The 20,805-nt window shown below is 44.8% G+C and overlaps 3 protein-coding genes across 3 annotated transcripts in view; 2 read left to right on the top strand and 1 right to left on the bottom strand.

Moving 5' to 3' along the window:
* si:dkey-16j16.4 overlaps positions 1–4,639 on the top strand; it is a 17,416-nt gene extending 12,777 nt beyond the window's left edge. The window contains exon 5 of the mRNA XM_035674149.1: positions 3,327–4,639. Coding sequence (XP_035530042.1) covers positions 3,327–3,452 — 126 coding nt within the window. The 3' untranslated portion in view covers positions 3,453–4,639. The remainder of the gene's footprint in view (positions 1–3,326) is intronic.
* Positions 4,640–5,948: 1,309 nt separating this feature from the next.
* slc4a1ap (solute carrier family 4 member 1 adaptor protein) lies at positions 5,949–15,851 on the bottom strand. Its single transcript, XM_035674126.1, has 14 exons — positions 14,998–15,851; positions 11,905–12,130; positions 11,580–11,708; positions 11,434–11,494; positions 11,210–11,349; positions 10,950–11,110; positions 10,228–10,297; positions 9,953–10,142; positions 9,617–9,713; positions 9,251–9,503; positions 8,722–8,826; positions 8,517–8,602; positions 8,354–8,423; positions 5,949–6,964 (listed from the first exon to the last, which is right to left on the bottom strand). The coding sequence occupies exons 1-14, from the start codon at positions 15,823–15,825 to the stop codon at positions 6,915–6,917; spliced, it is 2,466 nt and encodes an 821-aa protein (XP_035530019.1). The 5' UTR covers positions 15,826–15,851; the 3' UTR covers positions 5,949–6,914.
* Positions 15,852–15,991: 140 nt separating this feature from the next.
* On the top strand, positions 15,992–20,137 carry supt7l (SPT7 like, STAGA complex subunit gamma). The gene is made up of 5 exons (XM_035674128.1): positions 15,992–16,134; positions 16,877–17,359; positions 17,567–17,891; positions 19,147–19,384; positions 19,566–20,137. Exons 2-5 carry the CDS (start codon positions 16,917–16,919, stop codon positions 19,859–19,861), a joined length of 1,302 nt encoding a protein of 433 aa, XP_035530021.1. The 5' UTR covers positions 15,992–16,134; positions 16,877–16,916; the 3' UTR covers positions 19,862–20,137.
* Positions 20,138–20,805: the final 668 nt, after the last annotated feature.

Below are 20,805 nucleotides of genomic sequence, written 5' to 3'. Positions count from 1 at the left end.
TGCGAGGTTGCGAGGCCCCCGCAAACAGCCCGGCCTGTCTTGTCGCCAGCACCTTGATGTCCATCCAACTGCATACTGGGACAGCATCTGGCAACAGCGTTTGTTCCCATGCCCTGCTAGCAACAGAGCCATGGCTGAGACGTCTGAAAATCTGATAGCACTGTCAGATTCCTTTCGCAAACAGCGCCCAGCCTAAACACTGTTTACTGCACTCGTACTCGGGACAAAGAAACAAGAAGAAATGTGCGTTCTTTTCTTTTTGATCTCTTGATCTCATTCAACAACCTTTAATAGCTGAGCTTTCCACCCGTCCCATTAGTGGCCTCAGACGTGCACATTTCCTCGCCTAAATAGCTTTTTGGAAAGGTATTTTCCCAAGATTGTGATCTTCCTGTAAAGCGGTTTTCCAAACACAACTGTGCATGGGCTGATTCTGTTTGTAGTGAGTAAGGGAAGCATGTTGGACGGTGGACTGGAACAAGCCTGGGCATCTTGGCACGGAGCAGGGTACTCCAGAAGGACGCGCAGTGTGGTGAGAAAAGTGACGTTATTATCGCGTTGTGTGGGATAGTGTCAATGGAGCCTGATCACACACTTGTTTATGTACACACACACTTCCACCAACTTAGGTTGCTCCAATCCTCCATATAGGTATGTAAAAAACCCCGGAGGATAATCTTTGAGAGTGGTTTAGGAAGAACAAGTGAGTGGCGATGAGAGATGGAGCTGAGGAGGAGGAAGAGGAGGTGGAGTGTTGTGCGGTTCCCTTGTGGTGTATTTCCAGGGATGAAGTCATTTTCCATTTATAGCCGGGCCGGCTGCTATCTGTTTAGCTCCGCTGATACATGGAGATATTGCTCATTATCCTCTGTTCTCGCTGGCGTAGTCGCTGGTGTTGTTGTCCCTGTCAGTGACGTCTGTGGGCCCTGGGCACCTTCCAGTTTGTATTTTTTTCTTGAAGTGAGTACACAGTGAGTCTTTGGATTGATGAGCCATTTGGAGGCTTGTGTTGACTCTGTCTACCCTTTGTGCCACTACGTACCGCGACCCACCCCATCTCTCTGTCCTTTCTCTGCTGCTACCTCCCTCTTCCCCTTTTTTAGCTTTCAACCCTCGGTTTCCTGGCCGGGGTCCAGAAGAGACACTGGATCTGGATGGGGCCCCGGCTTTGAGACTGGATTCGAGCATTCATGCATGGGAGTTGTTACGGGAGTGGAGGAGGTTGATGGTGATGGTTGTGTGTGTTTTAAGGGGGGTGTCATGTGGAAGCAGTAGGAAAACAGCCTTGTCCTCCTCCGCTGCTGCTGCTGCTGCTGAGGCCTCCCGCTCCAGGGGTTGGAGGTGAATAGGAGAGCGGGGCGATTCCCAGGCTGCACCAGGCAAGAGCGGCGTCTTGTTTCAGCCACCGTAAAGAATGGGTGGAGAGGAAGATGAAGATTAATTGAGGTTAGGGAAGTGGTGCAGATATGGAGAGTGGGAGGAAAATGAGCTGCATACCTGTCATTTTTACTAGCAACTGTTAATAAGTACCAGCTCATACAGGGGCTCTAGTTCTGGTCCAGTGCCCAGCAGGCCCATGCAGGAACTTGTCCATGTAATACATGTTGAAGTGTTTCTTTAGCAGATTGTTTGTTTGTTGATCAATAATTCACATCAACAACATTCTTTCATTGATGAAAACTAGACAATAACTCAATAAAAACTCATTTATGATGAACAAATCTGTTATCACTTTGTCAATAAATAGAAACTAAAATGTTAGGGAGGGTTGTTGAGCAGAGATCCAATCAGAGCCAGGCTCTTTGTGAGCTCAGGAGGTTAGACGCAGCCTTAAGCTTATTTGATCAGCTAACCCGGGTTAGTGTGGGCTTCACTAAACTAAAGACACCACAGCTGTCCTTTAGGGTTAACCCTAACCCTAACCCTGATTAGAGAAGGGAATAACCCAGAGTTGCCAGTTGTTTCTCCAGGAGTGTATAATGTGGGACATTCTAGAGACATGTTTAAATAAGGCATTACACTTTAAAACCATAAACCCAGTTTAGTCCACTAAAATAGATTAGAGGCAGAGACTAAATGAAGATTTGTGTCAGAATGAACCCTGCTGGTAACCCTGTGAAGAAACCCTTCACATGCAGCTGGGGGTCTGAATGAATGATCAGCACACTTTAGACAATCCTAAATCTCTACAAGGAAGAACCTCTATGGAACCAGGTGAGCTGCGGGACAAGTGAGATATTACTGGTGTGTTCCTCGGCTGTCTAACTGCTGCTGCTGATGTCTGCACAAACGGAGAGCCTTGTACTTAGTGTGACCCCTCTGGGCCCTACATGTCCGTCATCCTGCAGATGTGACCACACTACAGCCCTGTTGGGATCGCTCACGCGGATAGGGAAGCCATCCTGATGTACGGTTCTCCCCCACAGTTGGACTGACTCGCAGCTACCATATGGAGAACATCTTAACGTCTGTCAAGTTCACTGTAACTTGTTCTTGGGCTCCAGTGTGTTTTTCCAGCCCTCACTTTTTGCCTGTTTGTATGAACATTGCTAGATAAAACAGCTCTAAGTGGTGCTGGGAATTGTTGCTGTGTAACTGTGGCTCAGTTGTCAGTACTGAATCCCTTAAGATGTTGGCTGAAGTCATAGCAACACCTGTAGCCTGGCATGCACTGTTAATGGGCCCCTTATTTCATATGCGCTGATGTCACTGGGTACTTTTCCAGTCGCAGCGGGCACTTCCTCAGCATCTCAGTGGAAGCACCTCTGTCACTTCTCAAGAGCTGTTTGGTAATGGTTGACAATACAGCCATCCATATTAACACACACACACACACACATTTTTCCACAGTATCAGCTCCCAGTTTCAGCGAATCTGTCTCAGGGTCCTAATCTTTCTCAGTCCACCTTCTCACAAACTTCACTCCCCCTCAGCAGGCTCTGGAGAAAGTGCTGCCTCACTGCCAAATCCAACAAAGTCATTTCCTGTCGTTTCCTGTAGGGAGGAAAATGACCAGGGCTAATTTTAGACAGAGGGCCTGTAGAGCCACAAGAAGCGAGGTTCTGGCTCGGGGGGGCTCTGCAAGTGGAAAAGCATGTATGTCAACCAACCCGCAGTGTGAATGAAGGGAAAAAACCAGTGTGAAAATGCTCTAAGGAGCACCACTAGTTTGGCTTTCAGTCCCATCAGCCACATATTCATGCTGCACAGATAGCACTGTCCCTACAGACTGGCACACTGCAGCTGACCAGTGGTTAACCTAAACACTCACGTTTTACAGGCCTGTGACTCGCCGTGACCACCTGTCTCTCTTTCTGTGTCCTCAGAATCTGACCGGCAGTCGCCCTCCGCCCAGGTACACCTACGACCCTTCCATCTTCGCCTTCCGCTCCTTGAGCACAGTGCCCCCCTGCAGCCCCCTGACCCCGTCCGAGGATCCACCGTGCTCATAAGAAAATTCATCCACCGCCAGATAATCTCCACCGCCAGATAATCCCCCCCATTCCCAGACGGCTGCTTTTTCTTTTGTGGCTTCTGCAGCGAGACCAAGGAGTGACTGTTATGAAACAGAGAGGTAGAAAGACAGTTTGTTTGATGGTGGAACTATTGCACACTCAGGTAATCCCACCCTTTGATCGTCCTTCTCCACATAAAATCAGCAGGAACATTTGGAGAATGAAATGGCCCCAACAACAACAACAACACTTCTAAGAATACTTCAGGTTTTCCTAATCGACAGCTGTCTCTAAAAAAAGATCCTGTGATTGGAGGAATCATGAATGGAGAAACTGTGGACCAGAGGTGGTACAAAGGGGTGAGGCCAACCGTTTGAAAAGCCTGGATTTAGTTCTGGGTCGGATCAATATTCAAGGGAAATAATGCATGTAAGACAATCAAATGGTTCCAAGGTTTCTTCCTTTGATGTCATTACTGGATATCTTGTAAGGTTCTTGGTAACGTTATATACTGAACACGGCGAGGTGAGTCATAGGATATCTTGTTATTGTTGAGATGAACATAGACAGTGGTCACATTCGTCTGTCTGAAAAACTACTTCTTTGGATGTGTCATTGGATATGCAGGTCATGACGAGCTATAACAAACATGTATGACATGTATGACATGTATGTAGTTGACTAGTTTGACCTTTGATGATGTACGTTTCTTAATGAATTTGTCACTTTTAGTCCAGGTCAGAGTTAAGTACTTGTATCCTCTTTCCTTGCATGAATTGCGCTGTTTTGCAGAAAGAGCGGTATGTGGAAATAAGGAAGTATGAGAATAGTTGCTGCACATTTGGCAAGTGTAATTGGTGCTATGTTAATCATAGCCTACTTGTAGTGTGCCATTTTTTTTCTCCAATATTGTACCTCAGTACTTTCTAGGTAGAAGAGGACCACTGGTACATCTAAGACATCCCAGTGTTTTCTAAAGATCTCTTAATGCCTTGAAATCACATTCCTGTCGTATTGAATGAAACTTGAGGTAGTTCTCAGCTCCTGAAATGAGCTGATCAATCGATTAAACACAATGTCACCACTGTAAGTAAGATTTCGCCGAAGTGAATGTAACATTGGGGCAGGTTTTCGTCCATTGTTGCACAAAATGAATCAATAAAAGCCCTGTGGCCTCTTGTTTAGAAGGTGATTTCTTTTTTTGGATCAGTATACTTTATATATATATATATATATTGTGACAAAGTAAAGGGAAAACCTTAATGGAACCCATATGGAAGTATCTCAGAATGGAAATATTCACGGATTATCAATAAAGTGAATTTGGGCTGGAATGAAAATAGACCTTTTCTATGTGGAGAAGTTGCTTTATTAGACAAATAACTTTATCAAAGTATAAAAATGAAATATTCTTTCAATCCAGTGTGTAGGATTTAGTGGCATCTAGTGGTGTAGTTGCAGATCAACAAACCACGGTGGCCGCAACAAACACGCTCTAGAGCCAGTTTGTCTCTTCTGGGCTACTGTAGAAACATGGTGGTTCAACATGGTGGCCTTCGCTGTCTGGATATATAAATGACTCATTCTGTCAATAGACCCTCCTAAATGTTACACACTGGACCTAATTTAACATGAAGGCTACATAGTCAACCAATTCTAGTCTAGAATGCAGAGAGCTGCTTCTTCTCTTACTCTGTGCTGCTTGCCACAGCGCACTCCACTGGATAAACTTTGCAGTGACACTAATGTATTAGTGTATTAAGCATTGTTTTGCATTATATACCGGAAAAACACATGCATATCGGTGCATACTGGATGACATACACACCATACAAACATACACACTGCGCCTGCGGAGGCCGATATCGGCTGATACTATCAGCCTGGCCCTAAACCTTCATAACTGAGTGGAAAAACAATGTGACTGAATATAAGAATTGCCGCGTTCTTGTTACCTTTAGAAAGTTTTAATCTATAGTGGGAGCGGTTCCTCTTGTACAGTCTGCAAGGTTGAAGCGCCATGTTCCTACAGTAGCCCAGAAACATTTTTTACACATCTACATGTCACAAGATACTCCACTGGATCTTCTTGCATTTTCCAGAGAAGTCAAAATGATGATCAGACCAGATTGGCCAGGGCCACTAGTGTCATACTGAAGTGACTGTCTGTATGAGAAGGATGTGCCAGGTGGAGAGACAGAGGGCTCCTCTCATGTGTTTGGGGCAGGGAAGAATGCTTTCCACCACCGATGAGTGGGTCACAGCCAAGACCTACAGCCAAGACCACAAGCCTCTTTGTGCCAGATCATACCCTGAGAAATGCTCTTTGTGTTTGTGAGAGAGCATGAAAGAGAGGGAAAGAAACTGACGTCAAAAAACTGGGTTGTGTGTGAAGGCGTCCCAGAAGCGTACACCAGAGAAGATCGCCGGCTGGAAAATTTAGGCGAGAACAAACATAATAGAGTGCGTGAGAAGTGTAGAGCGACTCCCAGGTTATGTACAGACAATTTTATTATACATTTATGTAACAAAATACAGTTTACAAATTCTTTACTTTGTGTTTTGAGAAAAGACGACAGGAAAGAGGGTGGAAAGTGTGGCAGTAAACCAACAGAACAGCACTGAGTGGGATTTCACAGAGCGAGGAATCCTGCTCCAGGCAAACACACACCGATAGCTGACTCGCTCATAAAGACAATCTTGTTAAAAAGAGAACTTTGAGAAGGTTGGGCTGTGTGTGTGTGTGTGTGAGAGAGAGTGAGAGAGAGAGAGAGTCGGTGTAGTCACAGACACACACACTCCACTTAGCTTGAGTCATTATCAGCTTGCGTTTCATCCAGTAAGCCATCCAAGTATCCAGATGGTCAGAAAAGCTGCTTCAATGCTCTCCCTCTTTCTCCCTTCTTGCTACACACTCTCCTTTGGAGAAAAAAAAGGTTATGCCAGCGATCGACTGCCGCCAAATAGGGGAGGGATGCAGATTGGATGTCAGGTGGAATTAACTGCAAGGGGGAGCAACCAAAGACCAAAAAGCTGAATTCAGATCAGTTACCGCTCCTGCTTGGTCCCTTTCTATTTCCTGCTTGGATGATATAGAATTTAAAGGGAAAAAAAGTGCTACCCATCTCTATTATAGTCCTGGGTGAGAAGTGCCAGCGGGCTGACTGCCCAGTGTCTGCTCTGAGTGGGTGGGGGGGGCAATTCCCCAAGCTTGCCAGTTTAATGTGAATTGGACCAGTGTGCTTTTTGTTTATGACAGTGTGAGAATGAAATATCCCCAACAGATAAATAAAGAGGTGCAGCATTATTATCTCTGCCTGCTCTGTTACAGGCTCTTTTAACACACACACACAGACACACACAGGGCCTGGGGTGGGTGCAGGGGGTTAATGGTCGGAGCTGGGGAGGCTTTGTGTTGCAGGTATTATCTGCAGCATAAAAGCTGGCGGAGTGGAGAACTCAGTAGCCGTACTTGTCGTTTAGGGCTGTGCGGCCATCTCCGGTCTGACCTAGGGGGGAGAAAACAGATTTAGCGTCAGAGGGTTTCAGTCACAATCCGTGTTGTATCAAGTGTTCAAAAAAAGGAAAGTGAAATGGACTGGGAGGAAAGTACAGCTCCCCAACTGCATTTATCAAACCAATGCTAAAACGACGCAGCGAGATTAGCTGTGACCCTGAATCCGGGCTCCGTCTGGCCGCTGCTTCAACGTTTATTTTTATTCGAGCGTATCTTATCATTTTTAAGTGACTTTGATCTGCATTCCTTAGTGAACAATGAAAATGTCGCTGCAATTTCAGCTGCACAAATGGACCATGAAAGCCTGTTTACTTCCTCTCACCATGTCCTTAACCCCCACCCCCCCCTTCATTCCTGAGCTCAGTAGGAAGAAGAACAGGACAGCCAGTCGGTGTCAACAAAGTGTTTGTCAAGTTATAGACAGACAGTATGGGGTCGGCACTGGGGGTGTATGAAGTTACCTCTGCAGCTTTGAAAACGTGTTCAGGTTCAACAGGTCTAAAGAACTCGTATATCTCACTTATCAGAACAAAGAGCAACGGGGTTATGCTCCCACTGCTTGCTTAATAAGCCTGACTATCACCTAAGGATATGATCAATTGGTCAATAAAGCCGCCTTTCCTCCGGATGGCACAGCTCTACCCAACTACTCGCTCTTGAACATGGGGCATCCTGTACAAGCTGTGCCAAGCTACCATCAACAGCGACCTCTTTTTATTTACTAAAAAGCAGGAAATCATGATTCCCACTCCCACAATGGACCTTTTCAGGACATTTTCCACGAGGTTTTTTTTTTATACAGGACTTGCTAACAAACGTCATCATAACATCATATAAGCTGTGGTTTCAGGCAAATTGGCTCTATTTATTTGGCCACAGCCCATAAGCAACTGTGGCTTCTGAACCCCAGCAACAACATGTAATCATTAATAGGCTGAATGCATGTAGATGTGAGGATTTCGATCGCAGCCCACTCTGCATCTGGTGACCCCGCTCTCAGTGTCATACAGTTTATCCTACTATACACAGCCAGGAGTACATAGGTGATCTGAGTAGGGGGCTAACATATTAACATTACCAGGACAACAGAGATTATTTGCAGGATATTTGGTCATTTTAATTCATTTCCAGATGTTTCCATGACTGGAAAACTAGTCTGTAAATGTCCAGCTTTCCCAGCGTGTGTGGGAACCCTTTAACGTTCAGTGTAGGTTACAGTCAGTCAATGAATAAAGGCTGCAGCTTCTCAAGACCAAAGTAAAACCTGGTGTTGTTTCCGCAACTGCCTCACTCAAATGTTCATCTCTGCCTATGTTTAGAGGGGGCTACCCAAATACGGCTCGAGTCAGTCCTGGAGCAAACAGATGTGTCAGGTATTTACCTGTAGGAGGCATCCAGACACAGTAATCAGGGTCGTCCTCTGGATACTGTCCTGAGAGCTGCACTGGTGGCTGTGGACACAAATCATGAGGAAGTTCAACTTAGTCACACTTCGCCGTATGATGGAATGAAATATTTGATCTTGTGTGTGTGTGGGGGCCTACCCTGCTGGGGCCCATCACTTTCTTCTTCACATTCTTTCTGGGGCTGGGCTCTGCTGCTGGCTCTCTGTCGCCTTCTGCTTTGGACTCTACAGAGACGTAGGTATAGCACATTAACGATGCCGATACCACTGACACACAACGACCAATATTCAATACTAGAGAGAGCACAGACTATAATATGGAAACTACAAAACACAGGACCCACCTGGACTGGATGAGGGGGCCACGGCCGTGCGGTTGCTGCTGCGCTGAGGAACCTGCTCCTCTGCTTCAGCAGACTCATCCACTCTCCTCTGTTTGGGGCTTTGCTCTGATATGAAATCATACAAACACAAATAGCAAGTCTAATAAATAGTATATACACTTATTTACAAGTTGAAAACAAATCAGCATTACATTTATAATCAGTTATTTTTGAGATCTTTCTAGAATTCTCAGTAATCACAGGGACAGATATTAGCTGACTTTGCACCTAAAATGTAAAAATAGACTACTTTTCTAGATATTAATAAAAAAAAAAACTAGAATTCATGAAGTCTATGTAATTTCTTTACATAACTGTACGTATGGATGATACATAGACAGCAGTATGCTTTTTGAATTACAGACCTACTGCCACCCAGTGGTGTAAGAACTGCATATTTAAACTTGTGAACATACTGTGAAGAATTAACAGAGGGCATATTTTCCTGAAAACTCTTCCTCCAGTTCTTCCGTGGGCGAAGTGTTTTTACCTTTGGGCTCTCGGGACTGTGCTGGTTGTCGTCTTTGCTGCCCTGAGGAAGTGCTCTCTCCAGACGTGGATGCCCCGGACTCCTCAGAGTCAACATTCATCTCTGTGATAGCTGCACACTCTCTATCATCGTTAGCCTCATTACTCTCTGCTGCTGCCTCCTCCTCTTCCTCTTCCTCCTCTTCTCCGCTGGGTGAAAGTGCTTTCATGTTGAAGAGCTCTGCGGGCAAGTTGGGCCGCTTCGGAGGCAACTTCTACAAGAGAGAAAACAAAAGTAGAGACAGGTTGAGAAAAAGACCGATAAGAGACGGAATGTTTTCACAGGAGTTGGAACGAGGTATCAAACACGAGAGACAACACCTCCTACCCCAATGGTGCCCGTCTTCAGTCTGAATTTGCTTCCTCCCTTCATGGCTCCAAACAGCGGTAAAGTCTTTTTAGGCTTCTCTGCCTCTGAGCTTCCACTATCACACCAACACACATCAAAATGAGTCTTTAAATCTGCTCTAGTATATATTGAAATTAAAGATTTCATCACAGTTAACTTTTTAATGTTTCAAAACACATTCCTATACTTCATCTATACTGAAAATGTGCTGATATTTCAGGAAATAGTGTGTTTGCTTCAAATACAATTTCTCAGAGGTTTCTGTGATATTCTACAGCATCCATCTGACACCCTGAATGTAGCACCGTGTCTAACCCGGGCAGCAGTGAAGGCATCTGGGCGGGCCGCGTGAGTTCCACCAGCTTGCGGAGCCTCTGAGCGTCTTTGCGCAAGTCGGCCACATGCACGTGGAGCTTCCTGCGCTCCACGGCGTCCATCGCTGCCTCTTTCCGCACTGCGGTCATAAAGGCGTCCAGCGGGTCCTCGGTGGAAGAGCCGGAGGAGTCTAAGAGGAGGGATGAGACACGCTGTAACACATGGAGAACATGCATCTGTAGGTAGTGTGGCAGAGTGAACACTCCATGACTCACCTCCTCTATCAGCACTGAGCTTTTTCTGAGTCTCTGCCAGCTCCTTCTCCACCTCTGACAGTTTGGCCACCTACACGAAAATCAAAGACATGAATGTTACCACAGAAACATACAGCACGCTTATTATACATCATAGTACAAGTGCTGTTTACACAAATACACCTCTCAGTATAGATCTGTTTGTGAAATCAATTTATACATGTATTTTGACAGAGAGGAGACACACCGGACTGATACATCAACATTTACTGGATGGACTGCCATGAAATGTGGTACATAGATTGTTTCCAGAGGGCTTCTACTAACAATTACATTTATTAATGATTGCTCTGTCAATTCTCTAAATTAATCTATTAGTTGTTCAGTCCATAAAAATGTTTCCCAAAGCCCAAGGTGACGTCCTCAAATGTCTTGTTTTGTATGCAACCCAAAGATATTCAGCTTCCTGTCTTAGAGGACTACAGAGACTGGAAAATATTCACATTTGTCAAGATGAAATCTGACACCAAGTACAGCCTCACAGTGCCACTAGCATAGCTGTAGCCTGTTTATCATTAGACATGAGGCTTTACACCAATGATCTGTGTGTAGTTTCTCTTTAATGGAGCAAAGTGCCTTCAGCATCGTGCTGAACAAGTGTAAATAAAGTGAAGAGTAAAGACGTACTGAATCAGAATATTGTGATGTTCCGCAGTCGTGCATTAACAGTAGCAGATTTTTACCAGTGATTCATAGGTCTCAGGCCGCTCCTCAATCTTTCCCGCCTTTTTCATTCTCTCCTGCCTCTTCTTCTCCACAGTGCCGGTCCGATCCAGGAAGGTGTCATCATCACTGTCGTAGTAGTCCTCATCTTCCCAGTTCTTCTTCTTGCGCTTACGGGACACTAGAAATGAGACAGGAAAAAGTCTTATTGCAGTCCCCATTAATGCAAGCTGTACGGTCTCGTCGTTCTACTTTCAGACATTTCCACTGGAGTTCCCACCTGCTTCCTGGCGCAGCAACCCTCTGGCTTCCAGCATTCGACAAGCCTCCAGGCAGCACTGGATGGCCGCTTCTTTCTTCTTCCCTGTGTGGGTCACCTCAGCAACCAGCTGCCGGCCCACGGCATCATCCACCGGAAGCCTGACAGAAACAGCATGAACGGTGTGAGTCCAGGCGAGGAGACATTTTGTACACTCATAGATCAAGGGGTTTCACATCACTTACTTTATTCTGCAGAGCCAGCTGCCATGGCTTTTGTCTTCATACTCAAACTCCAGCTCCTCTCCTAAAGTAAAGGATGCCAAAGTTGAAGTCAAGGGAAACTCAAGAACCATGAAAACAATGGAACCAGACATCTGTGGACTTCTCACCTTCCCTGTCATAGAAGCCCTGCAAAGCCTTCTTTGGGTCTTTCAGGTAGGCAGCTTCCTGGTCCTCGTGGAACTCTGTTGAAAAAGGGTTTTCCTCGTTCTCGTCTTCCTCTGGAACAGCCTCCTCGGCTGCCGGGTGGATTTATGGAGACAGATGGAATGAAAGGAAAGGAGAGAGCAAAAGGATTAACATGCTCCTTCAGTTACTCGCCTTCAGAGAGAGTTGACAGGGACACACTCGGGATGACAACGCAGCGATATGTCAACACAGATGACACGTAACGCGCTGTGGCGTAACCCTACAACCGGCAGAAAAAAGGCTCACCTATTCCCCACGAACAGCCCGAGTCTTCTTTTGACTGTTTGCTCCGGCCCTTGTTGCTTTCGCCTTCCCCGCCTTCCTCCTTCTCCTCCTCCATATCATCATCATCATCATCATCAGAACCGTCTCCCATCATCCTCTTTTCCAGCTTTTCCTTCTGTTTGCGGGCTCGCTCCCTCAGCTCTGTCACTGTTAGCTCAGACTCCTCTTCCTCATCAAACTCTGGACCCTGTGGAAGGAGGAAAGGTGAATGTGGAAAGATGAAAGATATTTGATTGTTAAACATCCACTAATAATGTGTTTGAGCAGAATGAGTAGTGATTTCTTGTTAAAGAGTATTCCACTGACTTACTGTTGCACTCCTACAACAGAGAGTTTAAAACAAGAATGATTAGAATCGTCATTTTTATCATGCATTTTTCTTTCTTGTCAAAACCTGCTGCCTACATTACCCACAATGCAACCCATTCAACCACTGACAGTTCAGTCTGAGATTCAGCTGTGTGATGTTAGTAACAGCTAACATGGCCTGGAGCCTCTGGCCTTGGGCAGAGAGGAAGAGAGCGCTCCTTCATTCCACACACTCTCATTTCCTCTCAACGGACGCGGACTCAAGTGACATCACGTGAGGTAATTCGATTTCACACAGCTTCCTTTTAAAGCTTTATACAACTTTTTTCACATACACATCCCCAACACCTGTAAACAGAAAGTGCCCCTTGACATTCAGAACAAGGGCAAAGAGAAATATATGATATGTATAATAAAATATTCATATGAGCTCCATGTTTCCTTTCATGTGTTCCTCGATTGCTGTTGTGCACACACAGGGCTCTGCTGCAATACTGACAGTGTCAGGTCAGCTCTGTCATATTTTGGACTAAGGTGTTTGTACAATGAGCATCATCTACCGTTTCCCTGTCAGAAATATGTCAATAAAGTCCTTTACATGTCGTCTGAGTAAACGTCAATAGCTTTCTTTTTTTTTTAAAGCAGACTCATTCGCCTTTCTTCACAGCACACATTTTGGCTCATCGTGGCAGAAAAACACAGGTGGAACTAATAATCAACAGTCACTGCACTGCAACGCAGAAATAATAGTGTAACACCAAAAAATGTTTGCTGTGAAAAAGTTCAACTTTCACTCCACGTTCTTGTGTAATGGCTCTGTGGCCCACCAGGGGGAGCTACCTCACAGTTGAACTTAAAACACTGATTCAGTCTATAAAATGCATAAAAGAACTAAATGCCAATGAAAATTTCCCAGAACTCAAATCTCTCAAATGTTTGCCCAACAATAAGACAGTCAGTCAACAATGATATAAAGTGAACTGCAAGCAGACAATGAGAAAGCATTTTTGCTTGATAAATGACTTCAATGATGATCAAAACAGTGAAACATTTCTCCAATCGATCAAGTGACAGAGAAATCAACCAAGTGTTAATAAACTGCTGTTTCTCGTTTACTTTTGTGCTTAGCACCAGTTCACAGCTTGTCACGTGGCTTACACACACTGAACAGACAACCATGGGCCCTCAGACTCAATACAGTGTTCAAACTGAGGAATCCCATACTGTAGTCAGATCTGCTGTCTGCTTATTATTAACTGGGCTTTCTATCAGATTGAATTAACATTTTCTGAAAGGGCTGTAATCAACGATTATTCTCAGTATAGAATATAACTTATTAGGGGATTTTTTTTAAATAATTGATGTCTTAAAATGCCTTGTTTTGTAAAACAGGACAATTTTGTAGAAATCCTGATTACATTGAAATCAATTTAAAAAGCTAATCATTTCTGAGAAGCGGGAAACAGAACATGTTTTGCACTTTTGGTTGATAAATGACTTTGAACTAGTTGATTGACCTGGAGATTTATCAGTGACAGATTTAGACTGACTAATGGGTTGGCTGATGTCTGCAGGCAGCCTGGTCACTGTGGAACAGTGTTAGCACTGTACCTTGTGGGTTTTGGGAATGTGGTTAAAAAGTGAGTGTGCAGCCCTATACTACAACTCTCAAGCATCCTGCCTAAATATCCTCAGGCACCGTTGTCTGTTATAGATGTTAACACGTTCCTCCCATCCTAACTGACAACAAATCTAAACTAAAACACTTACGTGCTAGTGTTGAATATATATTATGTTATACTGTATAGATCAGTGCAGTTGAGTGACATACTTTTGATCCTCTATATCATTAATAAAAAATCCATCTACAACAACCTTACTGGGCAAGATAAGCATGTATATTAGATAGGAATGTGCATGGAATAATGACATTTTTTGGGGAATTTATTTTCTGCTCTCTGCTCTGCTCTCTAATGTTTGCATGGGTCATTGAAAAACCCATATCGGAAGACTGCTTTTCACCATTAGCCTTGTGGGTTGCCTCCTTAGACTGTGTGTATAAGGTTAGTGTTATAAACCATGAGAATGGTCTGGGCTGAATAACAGGGATATTTTTGCATATTTGTTTAGGTCTATATGTCAGTGAGTGTCGTCATCATTATAAGCCAGAAAGATAGAGAATGAGATCATCTCAAAGCCTTGCCGGACTGCAATCAAGTCTAGAGTGACCCATCCGTACTGTGAGAGGGCCTAATGAAAGCTGTCCTGTTATCCTTAAAGCTGCAGCAGGTCGTTTCTATAAATTAAAAAAAAGACTTTTCACGATATCTTACATTAGTACGAGACGGATAATCTGTGAAAAATCCACCGGGCCTGAACGAAAACAACCAATCAGAGCCAAGAAAGATGGTCTGGTGGGTTGAGGATAGTTGATTGCTGAGTCATATTCCCAGCATCGATATTTGATGACCTGGGAATGAGACTCAACAATCAACTATCTTTCTCAGCTCTGATTGGTTGTTTTCGTTCAGGCCCGGTGGATTATTGTAAACATCATTAGGAGCCCTAGGAGGAGCCAGAGGAACCGGATTTGTTATTATTATTATTATTGTTATTATCGGTCTCATATACTACTGTCAGGATGTAGTGAAAGTTTGAGTAAATGTAACAAAAGTTAGCCAGAGCAGCTTTAATATATCCACGTCAGTATATTCAGTGCACGTGGGGGTCCACACCATCACTTACCTGCAGGATAAAAAGCCTCGTGCTCCCACCAAACTTTAAGACATGCCCCACACGCAGTCTGATGTAGGTCTTCGGGGGGATCTTGTTCTTGTTCACCACAGTGCCGTGTGTGCTGCCCAGGTCATGGATGTAAAACCCCCTCTCCTCCCCCACAGACTCCCCCTCTCCAGCCTCTCTGCGGTACTGGATCACCGCATGGTACCTGGAGATGGAGGGGTGCTCCAGAGGGACGTCACACACAGGTAAACGTCCGACCACGAAGTAACTTCTCTGTGTGAGGGGTACCGTGTCCACTATGGTGCCGTTTTTAAGGATTTCCAAAGCATACGGGGTATCTGGAGCTATGCCCCCCCAGGGCGGTTCTGTATATGGGACAGGGGGGAATTTACCAGCCGGGGGCACTTTAGGAGGGAGCACCCTGGGTTTAGCTTCTGGCTTGGTTTTGACGGGAGCCACATTCTTATCTTTCACGACGTTTTTGTCCTCTTCTTGGCCTTTCTCGGTGTTGTTTTCATTCACAGGACCAGAAGAGTCCTCTTTAGTAGTGTCTACAACCTCGGCGTTGTTATTTTCTGTCACAGTTTTTGTTTCGGCTGCTGTTGCTTTGGACGGAGCAGCGACGCTACTGCGTTTGCTGGTGAGGGAAGGTGCCGCGAAAAGAGCCGGTTTCTTAAAAGTGTCTTCTGTTTCTGGTTCAGGTTTGTGTAAGTCTTTCTTTTCGGGCTCAACCCCAACCTCAGTGGCCGAGCACTGGTCTGTTTCTGTTGCAGAATTCATTTCTTCATCCGTGTTTTTCACACACACGTCTGACGGCGGGGAGGCGGCCATGTTTATTTGGTGCGACTGTGAATTGTGCCCGGGTTTTCAACCTATATACGTTAAATCTCATACGGTCAACCAATACAGAATATAGTCTGGAAAGAAAGAGTTGAAAAATCATTTAAAATACGATTACACGGCATGTTGATTGAATTTATAATTTAACCTCCAGCTTCTTTGTCGCGGAACTAAAATTCTTGTTCCGCTGATTTCACCCGAGTTTTTTTTGCAACAAGGACGAAAAAACTTAGTTCCCTGGCAGCATCCTCCAAAGATAGAAGAGCTACTGGTTCCAGTTATTATCCATCCCTGTGTGATGTGAGTCACTGCTGGATTTCTAACTTATTGATCATTTAACTAGCTAAACATGCATGCTACGCACTTAGCTAACGTTAGCTTACTTGTTACTCGTCATGAGTTGTTTGCTTGTGCGTTTTCTCTTGTACGCTCATACATGACCAAACTCCAGTCAGGCACCTGACATTCCCGGTTGTCTGGCAGTATTGCAAACAGACAGACCTGTTCAAACCTTGACTTAAGAGCTTACGGGAATCAATACCATTTACCCCTCAATTCGGCAAACATAAATTAAACCTAATGCGTTTCCAATACTTTTTAACCCTTAACATTGTATTGCTTGCTATTGCTACTGTCTTCTCTAGTCATGCATAAGCATATACAGTACAGAGGCAAGGCGATCTGACTATAGTTGCTAATATTTTCTTTAAAACATGTTAGTGGCTGGTCCTATGTCTGCCGATATAATCACAAGACAAGTACATTGTTGTAACAGATCTAAAAACTGTGTGTGTGTGTGTGTGTGTGTGTGTGGTGCACGTTTTCCACCATGCGATTGTTAATACATTTTTGCTACTGTTGGCTGATATTTGGCGTGATTTAGTTGCCACTCTGTATCAGCAATAACTAAGAGTTAAAAAAAACTTAAAGGTGACGTTAATTAAAGGTAGTGTCTAAAAAAAGTAGAGACTGACGTTGTTTATATCCACTTCATCCTTGATGGTGACGGTCATTCCCACTTCCCCTCTTTTCCAATTTTCAGACTGGACTTTGAACTGGGCTCGGGTCTTTGATCGCTCATCATGATGCGTTACTGGGGTGAGATCCCTGGACCTGCAGGGGCTCCTCCCAGCCGCAGCTCCTTTGACTTGCTCCAGCGCGAGTTTCGCTCAGTGGAGATGCAGGACCCACCGCTGCACCAGCCCTCAGCCCAGCGGCCGCGGCCCACCACAATGCTGGACATCCCCTCAGAGCCCTGCAGCCTCACCATCCACACGGTGCAGCTGTGTCAGCACACCCGCCGCCTCCGTGGTCTCCTGGCAGCGGCCCAAGCCCAGGCTCAGGGTCAGGGTCAGAGCTCAGCGTCCTCTGAGGCTGGCAGCAAGCTGGAGGAGGCTGATACCAAGCTGCCCCTGCGTCCTCCCACCCCACCTGTCATGCCAGATGACTTACTACCTGTGGACAGCAAAGCCCCGCGGCAGCCCTTCCAGCTGCGCCACAGTGACCCCGAAAGTGACTTCTACAAGTAAGTTAATCTGACTGGGTAGCTGAGCTCCCTTCCTTGTGATGAAACACTTCCCATATCCAGTAAAGAATCTAAATTGTAGGCTTATCACTCACTCACTTTATATATTATATATTTATTTGACATATTATCTAATATTTCCCTGATATAATCTCAGTCAATTTAGCAACCATTCATCATTTATCTCCTTTTATCTTCCACCATAAGGGGTAAAGGCGAGCCTGTCACAGAGCTGAGTTGGCCCTCCTGCCGGCAGCTCCTCTATCAGTCGGTGGCCACTGTGTTGGCCCATGCTGGCTTTGAGTCGGCCCAGGAGAGCGTGCTGGAGACCCTGACGGACCTGGTCCATGAGCATTACTTGCGGCTCACCCGCCTGCTGCGGGTGGCGGTGGACCGGGAGGCTCGGCTAGGAGCCAGTCCCTTCCCAGACGTGGTGGAGCAAGTGTTCCATGAGGTGGGCATTGGCAGCGTGCTGGCCCTGCAGCGCTTCTGGCAAGTGCGGATCAAGGACTATCACAGCTACATGCTGCAGGTGAGGCTGGTCGTAACTGATTATAGGGTTGTGTTCTTGGACAGTGTATAAAATTATCATTTAAAATGTTTCAGGCATCTAAGATTTTGGCATACAGTTCATGCTGTAGTTGAACATACCGTGATAAAGGATTTTATTCGCAATGCCCGCTGTTCAACATCGTTTTTTGTAATTTGGTTAATATTTGTTTTATTATTGAAATGCATCATTAAGCAGTTTGCTGTGTAATGTCAGTAGAAGCTTTGACTTAGACCACCAGCAGAGTCTTCTTCATGCTATCTCTGTCATTGGTTTATTACAGAAACAAGTAGTCAATCAGTTGAATGTCAAACATTCTCTAGTCCCAGCTTTTCCAATATGATTATTTGCTACTTTTCTCAGTTATTTTTATCTTTGTAAATTGACTATCTTTGGGTTTTGGTTGCACAAAACAAAACATTTGATGTGTGGCATCTCCACTACAAAATGGCAGTTTTTAGAGTGCCTCTGTTAATTAAATATTAGGCTAATTAAGTGTCAGGGAACAGTAGCAGTGACACTATATCACGCCAAAAAGGACACATACAGTATTTAATGATAACGGTGACTGTTTAAACCATCTAACAGCTGTACCAGTGATCACACTGATAGGTCACATTGTACATTCACTTCACACAGAAATTAATCAGAGCAGCTTAGCAGAAAAGGTAAACCCTCATTATTACACCTACCACCTCCACTAACCAATTTCCTGGGTAAAACACTGGAAGAATTGACCATTTGATGGCTGTTGTTGGCTATATTTTGTAGGCTAAACAAGTAATTGGAAAACAGTCAGCAGATTAAATCATAATGAAACTAATCCCATTTGGCAAAGTGCCGAGACAACGTTTGATAATATCTTTTCAACAATGCTGAATCATCTCAGAAAGCATAAAGGACTTTGTGCAAGTGAGAACAAAGGACTGTATGGCAACTTGTGTGCACAAGCTGCTTGGAAGTGAGACAGAAACCAGACTCGGAGAGTCACTGTCTACAGTGCCAACCTGACTTCTAAAGATATACAACTGTAGAGCTGGTCCTCTGTGTCTGTGACTAACTTTGGCAAAGAGCATTCTTTTTACAATGTGTTGGATCAGAAACATTGAAATATTATATATAATAATATATTATATAATAATATAATCATTATTGAATTGAAATTCCAGATTATCAAGGCTTTATCTTTGAGCTTTCACCAGTAAAATGGGACGAATAAAAGATGTTCCTCTTCCAGGTGAGTAAGGATCTGTCAGAGGAGTACGAGCGACTGGTGAACCCAGAGAAGGCTCTGGAGGACTCCAAGCCCCTGAGGATCAAGGAAGAACCTATGAGTGACATCTCCTTCCCTGTCAGCGAGGAGCCTGAGGCCGACCTGGCCTCCGGGGACCAAGCTCTGCCCATGGGGGTCCTCGGGGCCCACGGTGAGAGGCTAGCTTCAGGCCTGGACGGTGACCATTCACCTCACACCTCAGGTGAGACGAGCGTTCCTGTTCAAATGTGTACATCCGTACTTATCTCTGAGTTTTCTGCAGAGAGGACTGAAGTGTACAGCCTCTCTGGAATAAAGCTTCAGTGTTTGTTCTGTGCACTGAGGGGGAGAAGTTAAAGGAGGGAGAGTTCTTTTTAACCTTATTTGTTCTCCTCTCTTATAAGGAGGGGGCGGGGCCAACAACTCCCCATTGTGGCCGCAGGTCAAAATGGAGCCGCAGGATGGCGAGGAGGGCCAGGGTGCCGGCCATCACCACCACCACCACCACAGCGTCCTGGGCGGAGATGTGTTCGAGGAGGGTGGGCCCATGTCCACCATGAGCGAGTCAGGAGGGGCCATGGCGCCCTCCCCCGGAGGTGCGGTGTCAGACGGCAGCTACGCTTCGCATTCGCCCGACTCCTTGATGGGAGCCTCGCCCGTCTTCAACCAAAGACCCAAGAAACGGTCGAAGAAGATGTGAGGCCATATTTGAGGACTCTGAACTGGATGACTCATTAGTTATCCTGCAGTGAAAATAATATAGTGGTGAAACACGCCAGCTGTTTTCCAGCTGTTGAGATGATGGCCACTGTACTGACTGACTGAGACGAACTGAACTAATGTGGGGAAAGAAAGTGATATTTTGTAGTTTTTCATTTGTTTGTATGAGTATTGTTTCTCTAAACATAGCTGATTTTGCCATTAAATATATTAATGGGTTTTACTGTCAAAAGAATAAACATCTTTTGAGGTATGACTTCATTTAAGTTACTAAGCGCTTTTCATAAAAAAAAAACATATAAAGGAGGGTTACAGTTTCCCCAGTGAATAGAAGAACAGGAAAAACTACGAGCTCCAAATGCAGATAATTTAGTTAAACAGCTTAATAATTCAGCAGAATGGTTTGTTTACTCCAGCTATTAAGTCTCTTTCTCCTCACATAGCAATTACTGCCTCTGCCATTCAGTACGATTAAAAGATGCTCCACCAAAAAGGCAAATATTTAATTTTTTCCCTCATGAACATGCCTTGGCTTATTATGATGTATTTTCAACTCCTCATTTCCCTTCTGCAGTACGCTTCACACGTAGCCCAATACAGCAGAGCGATCCACTCTGAGACACACACACACACTTCACACACACCTGTCGACCTGAAGCCGCTCCGCTAAATTAGCATCTGTTTCAGTAATGAGGCAAAGCTGTGAATGCAACACCAGAGGCAATTATGGCTTGGTTGTCTGCATCATGAAGGCGACATCAATCCAGCCTTAATGGCAAATTAATTATGGCATGCATAATTTTGCATGCTGAATGAGCAGGCCTGTTTGAATACATGTGATTTTCTTTTGTGTTGGTCTCTTTCATTTTCACGATTCGGCAGGTAATCGTGTGTATGGGGTCATGTATGGGGTCATATGTATTG

The sequence above is a fragment of the Morone saxatilis genome, unplaced genomic scaffold, assembly GCF_004916995.1.
Source record: "Morone saxatilis isolate NCDOM2014 unplaced genomic scaffold, NCSU_SB_2.0 Contig3, whole genome shotgun sequence".
Lineage (NCBI taxonomy): Eukaryota > Metazoa > Chordata > Actinopteri > Moronidae > Morone > Morone saxatilis.
This window is presented reverse-complemented; position numbering and strand designations above follow the sequence as displayed.

Excerpts from the sequence above, each read along its gene's own strand:
- slc4a1ap (XM_035674126.1), bottom strand. The coding sequence starts at position 15,825 with ATGGCCGCCTCCCCGCCGTCAGACGTGTGTGTGAAAAACACGGATGAA. Across the intron at positions 11,495-11,579 it reads GGGCTTCTATGACAGGGAAG|GAGAGGAGCTGGAGTTTGAG; the intron begins GTGAGAAGTCCA and ends CCTTTACTTTAG. Across the intron at positions 10,298-10,949 it reads CTGAGACCTATGAATCACTG|GTGGCCAAACTGTCAGAGGT; the intron begins GTAAAAATCTGC and ends ATTTTCGTGTAG.
- supt7l (XM_035674128.1), top strand. The coding sequence starts at position 16,917 with ATGATGCGTTACTGGGGTGAGATCCCTGGACCTGCAGGGGCTCCTCCC. Across the intron at positions 17,892-19,146 it reads ATCACAGCTACATGCTGCAG|GTGAGTAAGGATCTGTCAGA; the intron begins GTGAGGCTGGTC and ends TTCCTCTTCCAG. Across the intron at positions 19,385-19,565 it reads CCATTCACCTCACACCTCAG|GAGGGGGCGGGGCCAACAAC; the intron begins GTGAGACGAGCG and ends CTCTCTTATAAG.